At 39.8% G+C, this 14,920-nt stretch overlaps 1 protein-coding gene across 2 annotated transcripts in view; it reads right to left on the bottom strand.

Moving 5' to 3' along the window:
* Positions 1-14,920, bottom strand: part of sh3pxd2b (SH3 and PX domains 2B) — a 293,160-nt gene that overhangs the window by 31,890 nt on the left and 246,350 nt on the right. For both annotated transcript variants that reach the window (XM_073067665.1, XM_073067663.1), the window contains one exon: positions 3,475-3,588. In XM_073067665.1, the coding sequence (XP_072923766.1) occupies positions 3,475-3,588 (114 nt within the window). The remainder of the gene's footprint in view (positions 1-3,474; positions 3,589-14,920) is intronic.

Here is a 14,920-nt window from a genome sequence, read left to right on the forward strand (position 1 = left end):
GGAACATTTTCTGGGATTGGACAAATTAAAAATAAATGTAGCAAAGCAAACTTTGCTAAGCAACTTCATGCAGAACATATGGACAAGACACATGAAATACAGCAAGCAGATACAGATTCCATAACAGCAAGCACGTGTCCATCCACCTTGACCCCAGAAACTGATGTATAGGTCTCCTAAAGTCCGCCGACGGCCGAAATGTCTTGGCAGAGACCAGAATGGCTTAATGACTGGCAGCATGTTGGAAAATGGGAATTGACGACAGAGTATAAAGAGCTCATTAATGATTCTAACTGCACTACAATAAAACTTGTTGCATTCTTAAAAACCATAGAATGGGCAATTAAGCCATTTACCATTGATCAACGTAAACATACTGTAAATCTATTGTTGATGACCATAGTAAATAAAAATCGTGTTGATACTTTGATATCTGTCAATGATATTACTTAATCATAATTTTAAAATATATTAAGCTATCCACTTGGGTTCAGTAGCACAGCTGTCTGTAAAGAGTTTCTATGTTCTCCCCGTGATTGTAGCAGTTTCTTCTGGGTGCATTGGATTCCTCCACATTCTGAAGATGTATGGGTTATTAGGTTAATTGATCGCTTGGGTACATTTGGGCTCATTGGGCTGGAAGGGCCTGTTACCATGCTGTTTTTCTAATTTAAAAAAATAAAGTAAATGAATAGAGAAAAACATCTGAATATATAGAGGCCAAGATAAACAAAACAATTACTGTCTAACATTAAGATTACAGGATTAGCCTTCATTCCCTTGAAAAAGTATTTTTAGTTTTTAAAAAACCTCTCAGGTCTTCAGAGAAACTAATATAACAGAGAAGGGAAATATTAATCAAGCATTAAAAACTGGGAGATTATTTATGCTTAGTCTCATTATAGACTTTGACTTTTATGTTGTTGAATAATCTTTTGCTACTGATAGAAAGCACTGCCATTGTCAGGAAAGAGTACAATTGCAGCACCGCACAACGTACTGGGATTATCTATATACAGGTAGAGAAATAATAATTTACAATGTAACTAATAAAAGTTACTTTGAAATGAATAAATAAATTACTTCTGTGCACATTGTCCAATTATTCTCTGTCTAATAGTCATAACACTTAAATCTCTCTTCTCACAAGTCAGTGCCCTGAAAGCTTTATGAATGAATAAATAAAATCCAGATACAGTGATTCATTGATGCCCAGAGAGACAGTTCTTAGTGTTAGGCTGAGGCAACTTAATACATTTTCACTTAAAACGTTTGCATAAAATAAAAACAGAAGATGGCATTAATATTCTTCAGCTCAGTTTGTATCTGTGGAGACAGAAAGAGTTAACATTTCAAATTGAAGGCCCTTCTGATGAGGGGTCTTCAACCTGAAAGATTAACACTCTCTCCATAACTTTTGCCACCTTCAATGGGATCCTACTAGTAAACACACCTTTCCTTCTCCCTGCCCTGTAGTCTCCATTTTCTTTAGGGTTACCTCCTGGGACTTGGCCCTGCAAGTGGGTCAAGTGCTACAGCTACCCCACATCTCCTCACTCACCACTATTCAGGGCCCAAACCCTCCTTCCAGGTATGACAACACTTCACTTGTAAGTCTGCTGGGGCCGTCCCCTGTATCTGGGGCTCCTGAGGCAGCCTCCTCTACTTTAGTGAGACCCAACGGAGAATGGGGGAGTGCTTCATCAGCACCCTTGCTCCATCCGCCACAACAGATAGCATTTCCTGGTGGTCACCCATTTTAATTCTACTTCCAATTTCCCTTTTGACATGTCCATCATGGCCTCCTCTACTGCCACAATGAGGCCACTCTCATGTTGGGGAAGGATGGCCCACAACTTGACGTCACGAACCCAATTTTTCCAACTTCTGATAATTTCCCCTTCTTTTTACCTTTTTCCATTCTCCATTCTGACTCCTCTCTTATTTATTCACTTCTCCTCACCTCCCTATGGAGCTATTTCTTCCATGGTCCTCTCCTATCAGATTCCCTTTTCTTCAACCCTTTACCTTTTCCACCTATCACCTCCCAAGTACTCACTTCATTCCTCCTTTCCCCTCACCTGGTTTCATCTATCACTTGCCAGCTTTTACTCCTTGCCCTTTTTGCACATTCTTACCCTCGTTTCTTTCCCCCTTCCTTTTCATCAGTCTTGATGAAGAGTCTCAGCCCAAAATGTCGACTGTTTATTCACCTCCAAAGTTGCTGCTAGACTTGCTGAGTTCCTCCAGCGTTTTGTGTGTTGCTCTGGATTTCCAGCAACTGCAGAATCTTTTGTATTTCTGTTTCCCTTCCAACAAATTTGATCTGACCTCCTGAGTATTTTCACCATTTTAGTTTTTAAATTTAGATTTCCAGCATCAGCTGCTTTATTTCCTTGATTCCCAACATTTAATCTAACCTGTCCATTTTCTTCTTCACCATTCACAAATATTAATTTCCTACTCATGAACACCTACAGAATGCTACAAAGTAGTTCTTAAAAGTATTTACTTTACATGTTTATTTTTATTGTGTAGCCTGTGATTTTGTTTGTGTGAATCTAACCCCTTTTGTGCGATGAACTGGAAGTGACTTAGATAGAGCAAGGAAGAAATAATGGTAAAGAGAAAAAAACATTATTTAGTGTCTTTTATAATGCTCAGAATCACAAAACCCTACAGTCAAGTGGTGCTTCCAGTCTTGGCAGATTTAAAACAAGAAACAAAACAACCAATCTCAAAGCACATTCGCACAATCAACTATGACATCAATAACTGGATATACTGTTATTCTTTTTAAATAAATGCTGGTTAAGAGAAAAATGTCAGAAATGGGACAGAGGGAAGAACATACTTCATCATTGATAAAGACTGCCATAAGCTTTTTTACTTTTATCAGACGGGGAAGATAGTTCCTCTCTGCGTGAAGAAGATCAAACTTCCAACAAACAACACTAACTTGGCACATCACTAAACGTTAATTAAAGGGCTCAAGTCTTGTAAACATGTTTGAATCCACGTTTGAAACCTCCTGAAGAGAAGCACGAGGCTATTACTGAGCCAAGGCTGATGTCTTTCCACAAAGTTCAAACTGAGCAAAGCAAAGTTTGTCCCACCTGCTAAGGATAAGTTTCCAAATATTCAACAAAAATTATGTGCTAATTGGTAAAAGCTCTTCAATTTTTATCTCTGCTTAGTGCATTTAAAATGCTTTGAGAGACAAGAGGGTTGATGGAAGGTGTCTGAATTCTTTGGCTGTTTTAATTTAGATAAGAGGATATTTTGCTTATTTCCCAGCACAAAATAAATTTGTGTATTTATAATTGTATAGTATTTCTAATTAATAAATGTAGATGATACCACTATACAAATAACTAATATCTTGTTAATTATAAAAGAGATAAATAAGCATGGTAAGGTAGAGCAGAACAAGCTCTATCTGAATGAAACTCATTGTTTGTTTTGGCTGCTTACCTTCCCCCGGCTTGGCACTAACAATTGAAAGGTCATCCTGAGCTTCATCCTGGGGTTCCAGACACGTGGCGGGGACCCAACCCTGCTCATCGGACGTGCTGACAAACCACCACCCTGTGAGCACAAACATATCAATCTGTTTAATTTTGTTCAATGCATTTGCTGCCGCTTCTTGCGGCGGTAAAAGCTCTCCAGCAAATGTCTTCTTCAGTGCTTTAATATTCCACAGTTATTTCATTCTCCCATTTCTTTCAACGATCTCCACAGATGCCTTGTCTCCAGAGGCATCTTACTGTTGCAATCATTCGTCCCCCACACTCAATGTGAGGTTTGACTAAGGCATTTTGTAGATGGTTTGCATTTTCCCTGTGGAAAGCACTATTTTTAAGGCACAATTGCTGACTTTAAAAGCTGAAATTTATTGCATTTGTTACATTATTGGCCAGAAGGGCTATTTTGTTGAAATGGAAAGATGCTTCTGCTCCTACTTTGATACAATGGTTTTCTCAGGTGATGCTATGTCTTAGTTTGGAGAAAATCAAAGTTGAACTTTTGATTCTTGATATGATTTTGAGAAAAGGTGGGGCTCATTCACCCGCTACTATCATCTGATTTGAGTTCATTAATATGGTTTCCTTCTGATTTTTCTTTAAGTGGATTTGAATTGGCAGATTGATGTTTTTTTTATGGAAGCTTGTATGATGTATAGCTCTGGGGTTATGCTCCTCAATGGTTTTGTTTTTGCTGGGTTTTTTCAGTTAGTAGGGGTTTTTTTTTCCTTTTTCTTTCAAAAAAATATTCTTAACACATTATTTGTTCTTCTTATTATGGATATATTGCTTAGCTTTGTTAATCAGTTATTTGCTAATTTAATTCCTTGTTGTACATAATGACATATTAACTTAATGTATCTTTTTTTGTTAATCTTCAAAAATAATTAATAAAATTTTTTTTTAATGAAAATAAAAGCTGAAATGTATCTGTTTTGGCTTCTGGTGAAGTGTAAATCTGAAATATTATGGAATATTGGTGTAAATTATTTACCAACTAAATTAACATGGTTAGAAGTTGGATTATGCCTGAGAACTGGTGAAGGGGGGGGGGGGGGGTGTGGTGAGCAGTTCTGCTCCAATGCAGGAAATTCCTACATACAGCAAAGATAGTGAACAATGAAATATTGCCAATTGCCATTACATGTGCAAAGCAGGAAAAACACTTTTGAGAGCCTAGGGCCAAAGGTCACAGCCTCAGATTCCAAGGATGGCCCTTGAGAACAGAGGGTGGTGAATCTATCAAATTCATTGCCCTGATGGCTGTGGAGGCCAAGTCATTGGGCACATTTAAAGCAGAGATTGACAGGTACTTAATTAGTAAGGGGCAACAAAGCTTTTGGGGTGAAGGCAGGAAAATGGGGCTGAGAGGGAAAATAAATCTGCTGCGTCTGAATGGGGGAGCAGATTTGATGGACCGAATGGCCTAATCCTGCTCCTATGACTTGAGGTCACACCACTGAGCATCCGTTCCCTCTGAATGCACAGACCTCCACTGAAGCAAACCTCTCCGATTCATAGGTGGCACTCATGATATCATGATTGGCAAACATCCCTTGCTTCTCCCCAATCTTTTGCTCACGGTTACTAAGTCAACCAGCAGGAATTAAATGAGAACATGGAGTTAAAACAGCTGGGACCTTTTCTTTTTACAGAAGGTGGTATATTGTGAACATGTGCCAAACACCGCAGAGAACTGTCCTACAACTGTCAGGATGTCCAATACTCTAAGTTGAATCCGGACTGCCTTGCTGGCTTGGCTGCAATATTAGTGACAAAATAATATGCTGGGTCGTTAGGTTACATGTAATGATAGAATAGAGTTGTGCGGCTGTTGATCTCAACATCTCCATGCACTGAGCGCTAGAGGATGGCATGGAATTGTAGAGTGCAGCACAGTAGCACAGTGGTTAATGTAAAACTACTACAATGCCAGTAACCCGAGTTCAATCCATTTCTGACTGTAGCGAGTCTGTAGGTTCTCCTTCCGACCGGACGGGTTTCCTCCAATTGCTCGGTTTCCCTCCCACATTCCACAGATGTCTGGCTGTGGTCAGTAAATTGTGGGCACACTATGTTAGTGCTGAAAGCACTTGTAGATCGCCCTCTAGTGCATTTTTGGACTGCGTTGATCGTTGACACATTACGCCGTGTTTTGATGTTACGATGCACATGTGACAAAGCTCATCTTAATCTTCCTGCCACACAACACAGCATGATGCACAGTGAAAGCAGAACTTGGATTCTCCCATGAATATGTGAAAAGTGTTTTCCGAAGTCAAAGTCAACATAAATAAATGCAATTGCAGCAGAAATATTGGTGAAAATGAGGCAAAGTAGGTTTTTTCTCCCCAAGAAGATATCTAGGGAGAGGGTAGGACCACTCAAGGATAAAGAGGGGAACATTTACTTGGATGCAGGTGAGGTCCTTCATGAGTAATTTACATCAGTATTCACCAAGAAGGACGTGGAGGATAGGGAGATCAGTGCTGAGCGTATTGATATGCCAGGGCATCTTGAGGCTAAGGAGGAGTTAGTGTTGGGTCTCTTTAAAGAGCATGGGTTAAGGTGGATAAGACTGCAAGGCCTGATGGGATATACACCACGTTATTGAGAGAGGCAGCAGAAGAGATTGCTGGTACCTTAACCAATATCTTTTGTGGCCTCTCCAGCCACGGGGGAGATCCTGGAGGACTGGACAGTAGCTAATGTAGTTCCATTATTCAAGAAGGGAACCAGGGATAATACTGGAAACTATAGACTGGTGAGTCTCAATCAGTGATAGGGAAGTTACCAGAGAGAATTCTTAGGGATAGGATATAAGAGCATTTGGAAACCTATGGCTTAATTAAGGAGAGCCAGGATGGCTTTGTGTGGGGCAAGTTGTGTCTTACCAACTTGATTGAGTTTTTTGCCAAGGTGACAACAGAGATTGGCTGTTTGGATAGAGAACTAGCTTGCCCAGAGGGTAGTGGTTTAAGGGAGTTATTCGAGTTGGAGGCCTGTAATTACTGGTGTTCTGCAGTGATCTGTGCAGGATGAAAATGTAGATGGGAGGGGTTAATAAGTTTGCGGATAATATCAAGATTAGTGGAGTTGTGGATAGTGTGAAGACTGGCAAATAATAGTGCAATATAGATCAGTTACAGATATGAGTATAGAAATGGCAGGTGGAGTTTAATACATTATTAAGAGCAAGATTCTTAACAGTGTTGGTGAGCAGCGAGATCTTGGGATCCAAGTTCATAACTCCTTGGAAGTGGCTACACAGGTCGATAAGGTGGTTAAGAAGGCTTATAGAATACTTGCTTTTATTAGATGAGGCATTGTGTTAAAAGTCAAGAGGTTATGTTGTAACATTGGGAGTACTGCATACAGTTCTGGTCGCCCCACCATAGGAAGGACGTTGAGGCTTTGGAGAGGGTGCAGAAGAGGTTTACCAGAATGCTTTCCAATTTAGAGGGCATGTGCTATCATGAGGAGCTGGATAAATGAGTTGTTTTCTCTGGAGCACCAAGGGCTGAGGGGAGAACTGTTAGAGGTTTATAAAAAGGCATAGATCGAGTAGACAGGGAGTATCAGTTTCCCAGGGTTGAAATGTCTAACACCAGAGGGCATGCATTGAAGATGAGACGGGGTAGGTTCAAGGGGGATGCGAGGGATAAATTTTTTACTCAGAGATGGATGCCTGGATGCACTGCCTGGTATGGTGGTAGAGGCAAATACATTAGAGGCTTTTAAGAGGTGTTTGGATAGTCACAAGGATGTAAGGATGATGGAGAGATAGGAGGTAGTTAGGAGGGATAAGAGTTTGTGTGATTTTGATTTGCTTTTTAGCTGGTTCAGCACAACATAGTGGGCCAAATGGCCTGGTGTCATGTTGTGTTAAGTTTTGAGTTTTTTGACGAGGGTGATTGATGAAGGTAGAGTTGTGGATGTTGTCTACATGAACTTTAATAAGGTGTTTGACAAAGTCCTTGATGGGAGGCTCATCCAGATTATGATGCATAGGATCACTGGTGCATTGGCAGTTTAGATTCAGAACTAGCTTACCCACAGAAGACAGAGAGTAGTGGTTGAATGGCCTTATTAGAGCTAGAGGTCTGTCATTAGTGGTGTTCTACAGGGATCTGTACTGGAACCTGTGCTGTTTAGTGATGTACGCTACATATAAAACTGACCTGGATGAAAATGTAGATGGGTGGGTTAGTAAGTTTGCAGATTATTCAAAGACGAGTGGTGTTGTGGATAGCATATAAGACTGGCAAAGAATGCAACAGGATATAGATCAGCTGCCGATATGGGCGGAGACATTGCAGATGGACTTTAACCCAGCCAAATGTGAAGTGTTGCACCTTGGTAGGTCAAATACACAGAGACAGTACCTTGTTAAAGGGAAGATCATTGGCAGTGTTGATAAACAGAGGAATCTTGGGGTCCAAGTTCACAGCTCCCTGAAAGTGGCTATACAAGTCGATAGGGTATTTAAGAGGACATATGGCATGCTTGCCTTTATTAGTTGAGTCAGAAAGTTATGTTGCAGCTTTACAAAACCCTAATTAGGCTGCATCTGGAGGACTGCACCCCCGTTCTGGTCACCCCATTATCGGAAGGATGTCGAGACTTTGGAGAGAGCTCAGAAGAGGCTTACCAAGATGCTGTCTGGATTAGAGGGCATGTACCATAATGAGAGGTTGGACAAACTTGGGTCATTTTCTCTGGAGTGCTGGAGGCTGAGGGGAGATCCGCTAGAGGTTTAAAAGCTTATGAGAGGCGTAGATAGAGTAGAGGGACAATACCTTTTGCTTAGAGTTGGAATGTCAAATACTAGAAGGCTTGCATTTAAGGTGGGAGGGAGTCACTTCAAAGGAGATGTGTGGGGGCAAGTTTTTTACGGAGTGTGGTGGGTGCCTGGAGTGGTGGTACCTTAGAGACGTTTAACAGATGTTTAGATAGACACATAAATGTAAGGAAACTGGAAGGATAGGATAGGCAGATTAGTTTAGTTAGCCATTTGATTACTAATTTAATTGGTTTGGCACAACATTGTGAGCCAAAGGAACTGTTCCTGTGTTGTACTGTTCTGTGTTCTAAGTGTTGGTTCTTTCACCACTTCTAGCAGACCCAGTCTAACAAAACTAACTTCCTGCTGGTGCCCGTGAGCTGCTTTTCCTTTTTTCCCCCCACATAGGAGCGGAATTAGGCCATTTGGTCCATTGAGCCTGCTCTGCCATTTGATTATGGTTGATTTATATTCCCTCAACCCCATTCTCCTGTCTTCTCCCCCATAAGCTTTGAGCCAACCCCCCTTACTAACCAAGAACTGATCAACCTCCGCTTTAAATATACCCAGTGATTTAGCCTCCACAGCCACCTGTGGCAATGAATTCCACAGGCTGAAGCAATTCCTCCTCATCTCTTTTCCTCCAATCCTGAGGCTGTGCCTTCTCTCCTAGAGTCTCCCACTATTGCAGGGTTCCGTGGACCCTTTAGTTACTGGTAGGAGTCCATGGCATAAAAAAAGATTAGGAACCCCTGCATTATTGGAAACATCCTCTGTTGTGCCTGTGAACAATGATATATATATTAAATAAAAGCACACATGCAGGAGATGGCTTTAACTGGTGTATTCACATTGCAATGAGCAAGAAGGGACAATGTTCATGCTCAATACATTGTGCTAAGGGGGGGGGGGGGGTCATTGCTCTAAAAGAAATAGATCCATACATTACACTTCCTCCCCCTTTAGATTAATGCAACATAAACTCTATATGTACAAAACATTCAATTTCCCTTTCAATCACCCATATTTCAAATAAATGTGCTTCCACAATAACAGTCTATAACAACTTCACAGTTGTAAAGGTTCCGTATTTTGGGTGGTGCTCTGTTTCTTTCAGGATAGCGCCTCTGGACCTGTGGGGTGGCATCAGGTTTGGTAGGTGTCTTGTCGAAGGCAACATTCCGGTGTCACGTTGCTGTGGAGTGGCATCATGACTGAGAGGTAATTCTGGTGACTGTTATGTGTCCGTCTTGTGGGATACAGTTGACTCAGGTGTGTTCTTCAGTTGAGCATCCAGTGTCTGGTCCACATGATGTTTCCACGTCTGATCTCCAACATCCACTGTGTACATCAGTGGTCCAGTTCTTCAGCTATCCTACCAGCTGTCCACTTTTCTTCTCAGTATTCACACACTACCTGCTTAATCTCGAAGCTCCTTGATGCTTCACTTGGCAACTGGCTGAACTGTTTATTCTTCAATTCTTTCCATCGATCTGGTTTCAGGAGGTCTATGCAATATCTCAGGTTCCTGTTCATGAACAACACCGCAGGTGTTTGATTCGTCATCACATAAACAGAGTTGCAATACACAAAAAGGAAGCTGTCTATCTTGTGCTGTAGAGAAATCTTCCCCTCGAACATCACTTTAATAGACTTCTTGAAGGTTTGGATAAACCTTTCAGCTAACCCATTCATTGCTGGGTGGTGGGGAGCAGACTTGTGAAACGTCTGATGCCATTTTTCTTCATGAACAGTCAGAATTCTTCCAACATGTATTGTGGTTTGTTATTACTCCCATTTTGTTCTGGTAAACCTTTTTTTGGCGAAGATAGTCTTCAGAGAAGCTGGTCTTTGCTGATGTGGTTGATTTCATTGGTATCTAAGAAAACAGTTTGTTGTGGGCAGCCTCTGGAATTATGGACAAAGGTGAGCCTGTATCCAACTCCATATTTAGTTTTACACCAGACACATCTACTGTGATCTAGATGATGTTGTGATATGCTTCAGTTATACTGTGCAGTTCTAGGCATGACAGTTCTCCTTTGTCAGACTCTGATTCTGTTTTACATTTGGTAACTTTATGCGTTTGCTTAGTTTTGTGTTTGAGACTTTTCACTTGATTGTGCTTTTTGTCTGCCTTGCATTCTCTCTCCATGTGACCTTGTCTGTGACACTTTCTGCAGGCTTTTTCTTTGAACCGACAGTCATTTGCATCATGGGAGGATTTGCCACATTGATAACATTTTGGCTTTTTGCACCATTCAGGGACACTTTGTGCATTCCACATTCTAATCTCCTTTTCTGTAGTTCTGCTGCATTCTTTGCTGAAGTCTCTAACGATATTGCAATGGTCAATGCCCATTCTAAGGTTAGGCCTCTTTCTGCTAGTATCCTTGTTTGAGTGCTTTGACTATGCATGCCACACACCAGCCTGTCCCTTAATGCATCAGAAAGTCCATCTCTAAACTCACAGTACTGGGAAGGTTTGCGCAGTTCTGCAGTGTATTCAGAAAGGCTTTCAACTTCTGACAGGGAGAAGCAAAGTCGACATTTCGGGCTGAGACCCTTCGAGTCCTGACGAAGGGTCTCGGCCCGAAACGTCGACATCGCTTCTCCCTATAGATGCTGCCTAGCCTGCTGTGTTCTACCAGCATTTTGTGTGTGTTGTTGTTTGAATTTCCAGCATCTGCTGATTTCCTTGTGTTTGCAACTTCTGACAGGTTCCTTTTGTAGGATTTAAATCTCTCAGCTATTACTAACAGTTAAGAGCTCAAGTGATTTTGTAAAACTGCAACAATTTCATCGAACGTCTTGCTTGCTGGCTTTTCAGGGGTTAAGAAGTGGCATAAGAGACTGTATATACTTGGGTCCATTAAGATAATTAGTGTAGGGGCTTTCTTTTGCTCACACTACAATATAGTTCCTCCGTCTTGAGATACGACTCACAGCCTTCATTAGCACTATCAAATTCATCAGCTTTCTCAACTGAAGCCATTGCCATATTTTATTCTCACTTTAAATTCAGCACCACTTTGACTGCCACTATGTACTGCACTCACGCCTTAGTGTCCGTGACAGCCTTCTCTGTGTTGTTTAACTTGCGCTGTTTCGTCCCTTGATCGTGCCATAACTGTCGGTGCAGTTTGTGATATTTTCTGACATTCAGATTTGTACTCGTCACCATCTTGTTGTGTCTGCACACAACTACATATATATTCTAAATTAGATCACGCATGCAGGAGATGGCTTGAACTGGTGTATTCACATTGAAATGAGAGAGCAAGGGCGAGAGAAAACAATGCACATGTGTAGACAACAGTGCACATGCAGATGACAGATCAATACATAGTGCTGAGAGGGAGGTGGGTTGTCATTGTTCTAAAAGAAATAGATCCATACATTACATCCTCTCCATTCCAATATTTAGTAGGTTCGTGAAATTATCCCTGACCACTGTCCCACTTGCACTTCAGTGAGTACAGGTCTAGAGATATCAAACACTCCTCATGTGCTACTTTTTGGAGATGAATACTGAAATTCTTGATCTAGAGTCTCTCTCTCCTCCCTTCTTCATTTCTTTTCTTGATAGGATAGCACGAAAGTTGGCAATATGTTTTATACGTATCTCTCTCATCATCTTTCAGCATTTGAAAACAAAACCACGTGTATAACTTTCGAGATAAAATGCATCTATTTAACAGGGTGAAAGGGGAGCTGGGTGAACTTAAGCAGACACAAGCAAACATGATTATAATCTAATGTTATTATTTAATGATACAAACATTCACATTTGGCACATGGACTAAAATCTGTGTTATCAAACTACATTTAGTTCAATCCACAATTCATCAGCTCATCCTAGTAAAAAATTTTCAGAACAGAAGTTAACTGTAACATGAACAACTGCTGATGGAGTGTTGCCAATAGTCTAGACTTATTTCCTTATAATCCAGATTGGCTTGAATCTATTCCATGTGTATGTCAATGCTTTTCACTGTGGAGTGACCTATGCTCTTTCCTTGTTTGCACAGCATTTCAGCTTCAATAGTATGACACTTCCACGCATCTTTAAAAGGACCATCATCTCAAGGCCTCTCACATATCAAGGACTATAGAGCAGACTGCATAAGTTATGGCATTAGATAGATGTCTTTATTCTTTCAGTTTTGTAACTGAAATGCGTGAATTAAACTTACTGGGAGGGCAGGAGGGGGTCGTCTATATTTGATCTTATTTATAATTTCCTCATCATTTCTCTATTTAATTGTTTTACAGCATAAGGAATAGTTTTATATTGTGTCCATATAATTTATTTTTAAATATATCTTTTTGAGACATTATCACACTTAGCCAAATACTAAATATATTTTAATTGCCACAGAAAATAAGGGAGACCAGAGACATGAGGAACTGGTAGCTCACTTCTGTAGCTTGGGCCATTACCCGTCCACAATCCCACTGCAAAAGGAAAATATGGGACAGCAAGTTGACGTTCAGTGATGATAATTTAGTGCAAGAGCAGACAGCAGCAACCTTAACTCCAGTTCTAATAGTGACAATAGGCAACGGAATGGTGGAAAATAAGCTAAAGCAATCATCAAGTTTTTGCATTTAATATAACCTGTAAAAAAAGAAAAAGATTTAAAAAATTGTATTCTCAACCCATTAAATTTTGCTTGCCTCACCAAGACAGAAAAATCATAACAGCAAATTGTCTGATGCAGTCATTCAACTACAACAAGGAAATGTATAAAAGAAGTTTCATCTGAAGACCAACACAAGGTATTTCAGAGTAGCTTTTAAAGGCAAAGATTCAAATGTTAGCATGTATTTTAAAAGTTTGATTGAAGTGTCTGGACAGCAGAGTTGATCATGGAGACAAATAGGTAAGAAAACTTACAACAAGAAGGAAACAGTGTCTTATGTTCTGTGAAAATTGTCCTTGAAAGGATTTAAGTCAGCCTGCAAAAGAAATCTAGCAGCAAAATTATGAGTGAACTTAAGTCAATAGGAGATGATGTTCTGAAACCAATTGGTTTGTGTTGGAGTCACAATTGCAGTTTTATAGGAAACAATCGTTTCATTGAAACTTTGCTCTAATGTTTGACAATTTGTTAACTTTCAGGAGCTGAGAAACATGAGAAACATTATTTTGGCAAGCCATCTTAAGAGAAATTAGAAGCCAAAATGTTTCACACGCAGTTACATTATTTACACCATCTGAATTATGCTCTTCAATGAAATGGACATATACGGTCAAAGAAAAATCGAGAAGATTTAATATCCTCTCTACTGATGGGATATTTTATCTTTGTGTGAAAACAGAAAAAATATCTGAGAAATCATCCAAATGCTGACTTGGTTATCTCAAAGATCCTGGGAAAGGTGGAAAGTAGCAACTGCAGTAACAAGCATCTCAAAGAAGAAGAAAAACAGTTGTAACTTTTTATTTACACTTTTGTCAGGCAACAAAAATTGTTAAATTGCCTCAAAGCCACCCAAAGGAATATTAGCACTGTAAAAATCATCTATATGTCAGGCAGTAGACTTGTATAAAAAAAAATGGCTTTCTACAGATTCTTGCAATGGATTTTCTCCAAAATTGCAGTGTTGACTTACTATTTATACAAGCAGAAAAACTGATTTGAATTTATCTTACTTTTGAAGTCATGGATACATATACAGAACTATTACAAGATTTTTGAAGCAGATAATAATTAAAATTATCTTGAGAAAAGATGGGCAAAGGACTGGCAAAAAAGGCAGTATTTCATTCAATGCTAATTTAAGTGCTAGAGAAAAGGGACAAATTGTTTTTTTGTTCTTATGGTATTATGAATAAATGCTTCATTATCTAGAAACCTGTTCTTTCAGTTACAATTTGTTCTTCAAAGGCTACAGACCCAATGGAGGCTAATAGGGTGAGTACAGGTTACTATAATGGTCCGCATTCTGTTTCTGTGATGTACAATTCTCGTTATAAAGACCCAACATATTTTAGTGTAAAGAAATGTACATTGAATCCTGAGGTAGAAAACAGGATAATATTTTTTAAAGCTAGTTATATCAGACTTCTGTACATTTCACAACTATTTACAGCAAATGATGTGCTTTTCCAGTATGACACGCAGATTGCAGCAGTCACTTGCATAGTACACAGCAATAAATGGTAATGTGATAATACTTAAGCAGTCTCCTTTTAAGACTATTGATCGAAGAATGTATATTGGCAGGATTGAAACAGTGTCATGGGACTTTTCAGTTCCACTCCCCTCCCACCAGAATGCAAAGAGCAACATTTTGAAAGTCAGCAAATCTGATAATAGACCAATGCATATTTTATCATACTAACACACGTTAGTGCACTGACACTGTCATTGAAAAAAATAGTACCGTAGATTCCGGACTACAGAGCGCACCTGATTAAAAGCCGCTGGCTCTAATTTTAGAAATAAAATCAATTTTTTAATTGTAAAGGCCGCACCGCTACTTTTAAATATACATACGTATCGGTAACACAAATTACGTTGCATATACTTTTTTACTGAACAGCACGAACAACATTCCAATATCTCCTAGCGACTGGTAAAAATATATATACTGCAGCCTACCA

Source organism: Hemitrygon akajei, chromosome 15 (assembly GCF_048418815.1).
Source record: "Hemitrygon akajei chromosome 15, sHemAka1.3, whole genome shotgun sequence".
NCBI classification, from domain to species: domain Eukaryota; kingdom Metazoa; phylum Chordata; class Chondrichthyes; order Myliobatiformes; family Dasyatidae; genus Hemitrygon; species Hemitrygon akajei.